The 11,234-nt window shown below is 39.3% G+C and overlaps 1 protein-coding gene across 2 annotated transcripts in view; it reads right to left on the bottom strand.

The window, feature by feature from the left end:
* Positions 1 to 857: 857 nt before the first annotated feature.
* Positions 858 to 11,234, bottom strand: part of UBE2E3 (ubiquitin conjugating enzyme E2 E3) — a 57,719-nt gene continuing 47,342 nt past the window's right edge. For both annotated transcript variants that reach the window (XM_074144891.1, XM_074144892.1), the window contains exons 4-6: positions 5,205 to 5,337; positions 3,351 to 3,498; positions 858 to 2,266 (exon numbers count right to left, since the gene is read on the bottom strand). In XM_074144891.1, coding sequence (XP_074000992.1) covers positions 2,169 to 2,266; positions 3,351 to 3,498; positions 5,205 to 5,337 — 379 coding nt within the window. In that variant the 3' untranslated portion in view covers positions 858 to 2,168. The remainder of the gene's footprint in view (positions 2,267 to 3,350; positions 3,499 to 5,204; positions 5,338 to 11,234) is intronic.

The following is an 11,234-nucleotide window of genomic DNA, read 5'->3' as shown; positions in this document are numbered from 1 at the left end:
GGCAAGATGGGGCAACACTAACAAGGCATCCCACTTGTACACCTAGGTATCTGAAGTTGTAGGTAAAATACAAAACCAAAATACATTAAAGTTAGGATTAAAACCTGTATTTTTATACCATAATATTTTATGATATAAATATCTGTAAATTCTGTAGGCAACACAGTTAACGTGTGAAATACATCATTTGCTCTTGACTGGAAAGTCACTGGAGTGGTGTACGAGCACCGTGTCACCACGAGTGCACTAATGGTCAGCAGTGAGCAGACTTTAGACGTCCAGCCCGGATGTGATAGCCCCTTGTTTCTTTGCCAATCTGTGCTATTTCTCACACGTCCAATGACATAATGAGAAACTCTGGTCACCTTCAGCAGTGATTTCCAGCACTTCATCTCCTGGCATTAGTCTGTTACCTGATTTAGGCATATTCACCTGCCAGATCCCGTTTCTCATTCCCTTTTGCACTTTATAACCTGAACTCTAAAGCTATTTTGTAGCTACCAAGAGAGACTGGCTTCTAGGTTGAGATATTTGGGATACACAGTTCTTCAAGCCACCTTCAGGAATCTGTAGAAATACTTAAAGTAGGGTGGACAATCATAGTCAAAGGTTATGTGATACAAAAACCAGGGACTGATATAGCAATGGCTAACTTTAGATCTAAATCTTTGCTTTTTCTATTGCTTTAATATTTAAACTTAACATTCAGTTTTCATATATTAAACGAGCAGAGCATCTTACTGATGGAAGTGCTACATTATCTCCAAAAACACCAGGTAGGGAGACTGTAAAGTTTAAAATTAAGCGTAATTTTAAAAATCATTTAAAGGGATCAAGTCTTTTTTTTTTTTTTTTTTATAATCAATATTGTGACTGGCAACCTATAAAAGCTTAAATTATAAAACTATTTGTGACTCTACTTTTTAAACTGTATGTACTATAAAGCTGTATATCTTTGTTACTTACAGATGTTACAAAATTTCCAAGCCAGAAAGTGAAGTGGGAGAAACGTATTCTAAAAGTTTTACAGATTGCATTTTCACGAACAAAGGTTCATTTCCCCCACAACTGCTTTTATGTCATAAAAATTTGATTAAATTTATTCTACTTCTCTCTTTTCTGGACAGATGATATAGTGTTCAATCATGCTTTGGAAGACCATTTTCAATGGATAACTGTAATTCTCTAGATCAGCAAGTCCGATCAGCAAGTAACTTGCTTTACTCGGAAACAAAAGCACCAGACTATCTCTAACTTGGCCCTTGTCCTGCAAAAAATATATGTGGCAAGACTCAGGCAGTCTGTTATTAGAGCAGGACTGGCCCTGAAGCAACCAGCCACATTAACTTCTGAAGGAAGCTTATGCAATGCTCTCATTCCAACTTGAGAAAGAGCCGAACAGTATTAGATTTAAGGAAATCGTAAAAATGACATTTGTTCTGTTAAAAACAAAACAGGGAAAACTTAAACAATCCACAGGTGTGCATTAAACATTTAATAGCAAGCCTTTGCTTATGTATATTAATTTAAAGATTATCCACAGGGATCTGTGATACATTGGCCCTGCCTTGTTACTATAATTAAATTTATTCAAATATTAACTTAAAATAGGAAAACAAAGAAACTACTCCTTGGGGAACATGTTTATTGTGTTTGAGATGATACACTGGGTGCTCTCTGAGCTACAAAGGGAAAAAGGAAATCCTTTCATTACAAACTGACAAAGGTAAAAGTTAAAACAGTTTTCACAACAGCATGTACCACATATTGGAAATAGATCTGGGTTTAATACAAATGACATAATTCCTAGTAACCTACAGCTACCTTTAATAACTTCATACAGATAATGAATTAGGCTAAAATGCACTATAATATTTGGTTGACTTCAGGAACAGTATCCTTAGTACATCACAAAATACATTTTGATATCCCAAAGAAGCAAGACTTGCAAGTAGGCATTTTAAACATAACTAATCTACAGCTACAAATTTCTACTCTTGATAGCATTTACCTTTTTGGGGGGCAGTATCCCAGTCTTCAAAAGGATAAAAGCAGAGTAGAATCAGTATAACATATACACAGAAGTCCGTATTGTAAAGGCTATAAAGATTTGTTGCACACTGCAAAGTTGCCTTCTGCACCTTCACACTGCACAAGTAGTTTGTCACTTATGTTGCATATCTCTTGGTCCACTGTCTGGCTATCCTGTCATGTTCTGCTCTGTTGGTCAGGTACTGAGTGGCTATGCTTCCAACCAGAGGGTCAGCTGCAAAAGGCAGGAGAAGATGCATTAGAAACCATTCCACAATAAAAAAAACACCAACTCAAACAAACACAATTTAAAACAGAGAATCTATTCCAAATTATAGTCTTTCTTAGGCCAGAAAATGCTGTGATATATAGTGGGGCTCCTATCATACATGACATTTCCAAGTGAAAGCACACAAGGCACAATGAACAGAAAAAGAAAACACATAAATCTGTTGTGCTTATCTGCATATCAATGAATCGTGCCGCAGCTGGGGACCCTGCTTTCATCCCTTGGAAGGGTCACTGGGTGGAGGGGACATTAGGCGAGCACAGCCTGGCACACTCCTGTCACATTGCTGGGCAAGACCAGTGTACACTGGTTATCAGGACTGCAGGACACACGCAGAGGGGATCCAGTTTGCTTCAAGAGCCATCAAACTTTTGCATCAAAGAGGGTAATCCATTTCTTCCCGATCATTACCAGTCTTCTGTAAATGAACTGTCATCTTACCACTACTGCTCAGTTCCTCCCCTGACCATAGGCAATTAGCATTCATTGCCTAATGACACTGGTCACACAGTTGTTGCTGCAAAACTGTACTGCTTCCAGTGCGTTCCTCCCCTTCCAAGAGGAACAAGAAACTCTTTTTGAAAAAGGGAAAAATCTCTCTGAACATCGTCCCCCTCACATTTGCAAGATTAAACGCTTCCATTGCTGCCTTAAGGGAAGGGACTTCCTGCAGCCCCTTCCAACCTTGCAGGATTTATGAGTTTGTAACTCAAGACAACTTTGTTGCTTTCCTGGTTTGACCACTCACTTGCTGGAGCTCCTGCAATACAGACCTTAAATGACATCAGCTTATTGTCTCCACCATGCCTTGGGAAAAAAAAGGGCTTAATGCTATTTACTTTCTGTTTTGCCACAGGAGTGAAAAGTGCCATTAAATGCGGGATCACATCCAAGCAGGAGCGTTTCATGCCCCATTTTAAAAATATTAATTTTTATTTAATCTGCATACAGTCAAATATACAAATTACATTCCATGGCAACTAAGTCAAATGACTAGGAGTGGACGCTCAGTAAACTATCAGCTCCTTACCCGGGTTGCAGTCTGTCAGAAGAGAACAAATAGACAGCAGAACCTTTGAAATAGTCAAAGCGGGGCTCCAGTTGTCTTTCAGGATATCCAGGCAGATGACTCCCTGACTGTTGATGTTGCAGTGATAAATTCTGGTACGGAAAGTAACCTAGAATCACAGCATAAGAGATAGAAAGAGAGCCATTCAGTGTTGCCCAGGGATGCTGCCCCTTCTCTCTGAGCAGCAGCAGCAGCTCCCAGAGCTTCTGTGGAGGCAGCTCCTCTCTGCTTAGTTTCTAAAACACAATTATTTAAGAGAAGAGTGTGTATTTACTGTGGTCACGGCTACTTTAAGAAACATACTATGGAGATCTTCGGTGCATAAACTGCTTTCACACAGGCCCTCTGCCTGGTACCCACAAAAATTAGGACCTACTTTGTAGTACTGTACGCTATTTAATGAACATATGGCATGTCAAGGACAATCTAATCACAAATGTAACTTTACTGTAGTTTCTGAAGGTGAAGAAGTAGACAGAATTTGGCTGCATGTGCAGTATTATTTTATCTTTTCCTTTCTTTCAAAAGCCTAAATATAGTCCATGAAAATTAATATTTAAAATTGGAGTATTGTATTATTCTTGTTCAAATTAGCAATGAAATCTTTGCCTTACTCTTCATTAGGCAGGACATAATATACAGCCAAAACAATGCTATCACACTAATACCATCCTTTTTTAAAAACTATTTCAGACTAATATTGGTAGAGCATGTGAGCATTATTCTGCACAAATAAGAAGTTAGAAATATTTAAGTGTTTTAATTACATAACGCACAAGATGATGATGAAAATTTCCTTATTTGTACTGATGCACGGGGGAAATGTCTACATTTTCTGAAACTATTGAAAATTCACAAATGATTGTGCTTTAAAAAAAGTCCATAAGATTTTTGTGAGGAATTTGTCTAGAGCTCTGCATCACTTCATTATAACAATTTTAACTCAGAGGATATTAAATTTCATGGATTTCAGAGAAGTCTGAAATACATAGAAAGTGTATTGTTCTTTATGCTGAAATCCTTCTGGGAATGAAAAAAGGTATTTGATTTATAATAACAATGTTATAGCAACAAGAGCCATAAGTTGTAGAAATGTCGTGTGGTAGAACGTATTTAGTCTTTGTGAATGTCAGCAGTGTCCTTTCTGGTGACTTGTCAAGAGTTGTAATTTGGCTTTAAGGGAGGGGAGAAGGGAACAACCTTTAACTTCTTTGATATCCGTTAGTAAGTTATAATTTCTTAAGTGTCCATACTACTACTGAGCATGGAAATGAAATTTTAGTTTAAGATTAGTTTCATGGGAATAAAAAGAGCTTTTGCTTAAAAATATTATCAGACAAGGTTGCTGATCTTACCAGTAGTAAGTAGATTGACATTTACAATAATGGGAATCATCACAGTAATCTACTCAATTTGAAGTGACAATGTAACACTACAGTGGCCTATCTAAAGTTATTTTAGCTTTCTGTTATTTTGTTAAAAATTATGTGAAAATATATAATATAAGATCTGGTTCATAACAGGAAAAAGTTTACTATACATATATTTTAGTTCCTGGAATAAGAAGGTCTTGCACTGTCTTCTATTAAAATCAAAATTTCTTGAATCAGAATTATCTTGGAAATCAGTATTTGCTGTGGTAATCAGGAAATAAATTAGACACAGGATTTTTAAGAAACTGCAGCCAAGATTTTGGACCTTGTAGTTTTCAAGAGACCATAAAGAAATTTAATATTGAGAAAGAGATGAGCACTCACTCACTGCAAGTTCCCACATATGAAAAAACAATAAACGCAATAAAAACCTTACCCTTACCTTTGGTGGCTTGAATGGATAGTCAGATGAAAATGTGATATCCAGGAAAAAAACGCCTCCTTCATATACAGAACCTGGAGGTCCAAGTATAGTAGATCTCCATTCATAAATGTTATCTCCTTTAGGACCGGCACTGTGTAAACAAAAGAGCAGAGAGAAGGAAAGAGTCAGGTGTACCTTTGAGAGAGGCATTTTATAGATTTCGTTCTACATTCATTTTGTTTAATACAAACCTATCCTTAACACTTGCCTAATTTCCAACTGATTTCAGTGGGCTCAGTGTTTTAAACTGGCACGAAAGCTGGGCGCTCCACTGTTCCTTTGGAGATGCAGCAATGAAACAGATTGACCAGGAACTACTGGACTGTCACTGTCTGAAACACACCCCCACCTGCTCTCTCGAACATGTGGTTGCTCTGAGCTTCTACATCATGCCCTTCCCATGACATCACATGGGACTCATAAAAGGAGTTGTAGGTCTTGATCACATTTGTCTTCTCCAGGCATTAAACGGATCATACCTTCCTAAAAAATGTGACTTACACGTATATGGATACACATTTATTGCCGCTTGTTTCGCAGGCTAGAATGAAATGTCACACCCTTGGGCAGGAAACTGAGGATGGGAGAGAGAGAAAATGAAATAACCTGGAATTGAGCTTCTTACAGCACTGTCAATCCAAATAACTGCTTTCTTCAGGATATATTTGTGTTACTCCTCCAGGCAATCAGCATTGAGACTACTAGCCAAAACCAGTTTATTTTAAGAAGTACAATACTGAAAGTATTTCTCACTAGGGGAAGGGTTATTGCATAATTAATTATTAAAGTAAAGCTTTGAAAGAAGGGATAATGAAGAAGCCTTTTCTCGACTTCTGAGACATCATACTTATTGCTGTCATCACACAGTAACCATCTAATCTCCTCACAAATGAAATCAAAGCACCACCTTATTTCTGTAAGCAACTCTCAGGGTAAAAACTAACCTAGCCTTCCGCAAAAGGTCCTGAATCTGAACCGCCAAGATCCAAACTGACTGCTATGGAAAACAACCCCGCTGAGCTCAGGCAGGCGTGGTGGATTCATCACGTCTATGCAGACAAGTCAATAATGCAGCACTGTAAAAGATCCTTTCAATTCTCCCCACCTCGGCAGCCTCCCAGGCACCACCGACATCTCGCAGACAGAAGGTCCCCATCCTTCTCCCTCTGCAGTCCCAAGGAACAGGCACTGAGGACTGTCATATGTGATTGCACATGAAGCAAGCAACAGGGCATGGCATCAAGCTGTAGCCTGAGAGTTTGTGGTTTCTGGCATTGCTCGACACTTGTCTCCCTACAAGCCCTCCAAGTGTTAAAGCTCTTCCCATGTCATGTCACCTCATGTATTTGTCATACATATGTCAGCAGTCTGTAACGTGGCATGCTGGACATTCATCCTTAAGATGTAGCCAAACACATGGAGACACTCATCAGAGACAAGGAATATGAGCAGTCTGCGCTGTGTGTCTGCAATTCCTGCACCAAAAATTTAGCTAGTTTTACATTAAGATCATATTTGGGAAACAACCAAAAGCTGATTTTGATTATGAATTCCCTTTCAATTTATAATTTCCCAACGTGTTTTTTATCTTGCAGATGTTTCATGTACCAAATGTTTGAACTGTTGCAGACCTTTCATTAACAGGACAAAATAATCATGGATTTTGGCTGACATCCTATTCAATTAAAAGCAAAAACATATTTGATGGAGCTGTAGCTATTTTCCTGTTGCCAAAATGAAAGTAGGTAACAGCGGCGTGCTGGCCTCCAGAGGACAGCTAAGAAAGGAAAACTAGAAGTGCTGTAAAAATAAAGTTTGGGTATAAAATCACTGATCTTACATTTCTATTTGCAATGCATGCACAAAAGCAGAAGAAAAACAGTGGATAATTTTAGGGAAAAAAGGGAAATCCAGAGGCAAGGTGGTCCACTTTTTGATGATGTAATGAACTGTTAGTACCCTCAGTCACTCCAGAAGATAATTCCATTTATGGTCTCTAAAAAGCAATTAGTGTAAGAACTGAAAATATTGGGGCAATAATGACAATATTTAAAACCCACACAGGCCACTGAAATGTTTTAATTAATTCCTGACATTCATCAAGCTTACAGCTAATTAGTATTGTGCTTGGAAACCAAATTTCTATGGAGCAATTCAATTTCAGCATTCGATGTCCTAATGACTGTTTTATAGTTTAATGCAGAGGTTAGTGCTCTTGCCTCATGTGTCAGGTACCTTTCTTTCATACACCTCTAACAGCTGGATGCAATTCAATCAGATTAATGAAATAGCTGAATTAAATTAGTGACATATTTCAGCCCAATGAATCAGTCACAATTAAGCGTGACACCAGTCCGGTGCCAAACTTGCTGGTAATCACTCACCAAGTCAGAGCAAGGGCATCTATCAGCCAGTGGCCAGAAGCTAAGTGCAATAACTCTCTGCCTATTACTGTCTGCAATCCTCTTCTATACCACCACTAGCAAAATATAAAAGGATCGGGATAAAACGCAAGAAGGGGAATTCCTAACCTTTAAGAGGAAGAAAACACTCTGTTCGAAACCCCTCCTACTGCTGAGAAAAAATTGCTGCAATGTCAAAAGTAACACAAAGCTGTAACAATAACCGCAATCAAATAAAGGAGAAAATTTTTAAATCAAAATTTCCTTACACCTGGCTGAGGTTTGTGAAATTTCTATTTAACAGCTGAAGTGTTGTCTCACTTCCAGTGGTGTAAAGAATACCCCCGCTTCTTTAGCAACCTGAAAATGCCCTCCATTACTGCATTACTGGTGTGAGGCAACATGAGGCTAAAGCACAGAGACAAGACATCACACTTGGCTTCTACTACCTGTATATTTCCACTGGGGATCATCCCCAGCCTACTTTGTCTTTTATATACATACCAAGGTAATCTTTTTTAGAAGGAAACAAACCCACACCCTCTAAGGCTCAGCAAAACATACCAGACCTATTCACGGCAGTCTTGGCCTCTGCAATGATTTCCACAAGGACAGGATGGTGGGGTGACACCCACTTGGGACTGGATCTGCAGAGCATCATCTCAGTGCTGCAGAAAGCCACAATGAAGGAACTGCGACTCCCTGGTGCAAATCTAACTTCTTTGTTCCCACGGAGGACAGCAAAAACCCAGGCCTGAAAACCCAGGCAAAAACCCAGGGGAATATAAGGAAGCTTTACTCTGTCTGCAATTTTCTACTTCATTGATATACCCAGAAGACATACTCTCCTCCTTCTCTCAGGCACTAAAGAGGCTGGCATGGGAGATCCTTCTAGGGGCTGTATTTGAGCTCTTTGTTCCCAGAAGTTTTCCTGCTATGCAAGAGACTCGCTCTCCTATTGCAAGCACAGGCTTCCAGCATCTCACCTTGAACTTTGAGAGCTGTGGTGAGTGGCAGCCTAGGAATGTTTCTCACTGTCTGCCACACTGGACAGAATACCCCAGGGAGCGCGCTACAATGAGGAATTTCCATCATTTTCTTCCTTTTCCTTTTTTCATCGCTGAAAGACCCAGCTCCTTCTGACTTCCCCCATGGAATCAATACGGACACAAAATCCTCCTCTATCCTGTCCTTTAGAGCACAAAATCCCAATGGGGCAATGGATCTGATGACAACTTCAGTTTTTTGGCTACACAGCATGCATTTGCAGTTCATTGCTACCAGTCTGCTGCTTTCCAAAATTAGCTTACAAAACATCACAAATTCAATAAAGGCACTACCAGTATATTCTCAATAAAAGAAATACTTGATTAATTTTTTACAATATGGGCTAAAAGAATCTCAGGCAAAATAACAAAGCAAGTTAACTGAAGTGACAAAACATTCTTCGAAAAATTAGGACGTTTTTACTTCATACATAAAAGATGGATTGATTTTTTAGAAATAAATTAGATAAATTGACAGAATAAAGTTAACTGGCTACATCTGCTTCCTACCTAAATATTCATTATGCCACTTCACTGAGGAATATATACCTGATCCAGATAAGACAAAGGATTTATAACCACACTCTATCCAAGCTTGTCGGCTGAAAAGATTTAATTTACAAGTGTGACTTCAGATGGTGAATTTGAGAAGATGTGAGGTTAAACTCTAGGGGCCCATGGGGTTACCCCAGGTCCTTTAAACCTAACTCTGCTGAACCCTGGCTCTCAGGTTTCATGAAGATCAAGAACAGCTCTTCCAGCACAGTCTTATGAGCATTCACACAGATGCAGCGGCATTCACACCAGCAAGAAGTCTGTTAGACTCCTGACGCAGTGGTTACAGAAATCAGAATTCAGCATTTGTTACAATTCACTAAATCAAAATGTATTAAAGCTGCCCATATGGAACTAGCTGCAGGATGAGAAACTAGGACAAGAAATTTCCAGTCTACATGATGCTGGTAGCATGCTGCTTTCTGCACTTGCTAAATGTGCTTCCCTGTCAACAGCACTCCTCTGAAACATGAGGCTCTAAATTTGGTGACAGAATGCAACTTCATAGGACTGAGACTGTGATAATTAAGAAGAAAAAGAGTGATGGAAAATGCAATTTAGGTAGATTTGATGTTAAGTCTGTTATGCTTTATTATGAAAAACAATTTGGGTCTGTAATAAGATACAACTGAAGAGAAAAAAAATATTTTGTTTCTTAGGAAGCTTCCTGACAGTGAAGTCTGTCAAACAGGCTTATGAGAAACATTATTGGTACCATGAAACTACAGGTACTGGTCTATACCCCAAGATGCCCATTGGGGATCCTACATAGCACAGATTTAAGTGATGGACTATTTTCCCGCATTTTCCCCCCAAAGGCCCCACCCTTAGGTCTGATACCCAGGCAGGTATCACAAAGGCAGCAGCAAACAAACCGAATGGGGTACCTGGAGTGAGAGTTAGGTAAAGGATGAGCCCCCTTCATCCTCCCCAAACTTTTGTCTCAAGATGAGACTCAGAAAAAGTAAAACTTTCAAAGTTCTTCACAGACTGCTCAGCCACAGCGACTTTGTCACAATAGTATAATTATAATTTTTACAGCAATGTAAGTGAAGACAGTGTTTTAAGAAAGAAGTAAGGTATCTTTTTTAATTTTTCTTGATTCAACTGAAGGTACTAAGGAAAGGAAGAACGAATGGCCTTATGTTGCACAACCTCGTGCTTGAAAAATCCACTTTAAAAAGGTACATAGTGAATTTTGCAAAATTCACAACACAGCTTCAGAAATTGAGTTTTACAAAACCTGCTGTAAGAAAGGCACTCAGCATGTTACCAGCATGAAAGGTTTTGTTTTGGACAGCAATGTCTCAGCTAAAGCTGTTGGAAGATGTTCTAGTTCAGTACCATGCCACTAGAGACTAATGGAGCTGTAACATCCTACCAGCATATACAATTCAGGCAAATACACAGATCCCATCTGTAATGAGTCTGCCTGCCTCACCATCTGAGCTTCTGAGCTTGATGAACTCATCTCCAGTGGAAGGAGAAAGCCCCAGGTTCAGGTAACTTCAAGGTATCGCAGAGGTGGGGACTTGTATCTACCATGTAGGATATCTAGTGCAGATGCTGATGTTTGCACCTCAGACTTCCCAGACAATCAAGGTAGAGAGATTGGTGACTCCCTGCAACACAAGGAACATCTAAATTCTCCCTAATACCAAGGCTCTCCATCTCCCGTTGATGACACCTACTTTTCACTGATGCATGGGGAGCTTGGCTCCTAACTCAAGTCTCTAAGGTCAGTACTTTAGAAAATACACTCCACGCTGTGAGAAAGGGCTGTCTAGCTCTGTATTCACGTGCTACCTTGTAGCACACCAGCTTTTTATCTAGATACAGATAAACACTGCCATGCTGCTGGTAATTAGAAAAAAAAATAAATCTCACAAGGAACCAAAGAATCTCCATCCGGTTGACACTGTCTGAGAGTTAGTTCAGTGTTACTCTGTGAAGCCTGGAGAAAGCACAAATCACTTACCAGTAGT

The sequence above is a fragment of the Numenius arquata genome, chromosome 3, assembly GCF_964106895.1.
Source record: "Numenius arquata chromosome 3, bNumArq3.hap1.1, whole genome shotgun sequence".
NCBI lineage: Eukaryota > Metazoa > Chordata > Aves > Charadriiformes > Scolopacidae > Numenius > Numenius arquata.
Note: the sequence above shows the minus strand (reverse complement) of the source record. Positions and strands in the feature narration are given on the sequence as shown.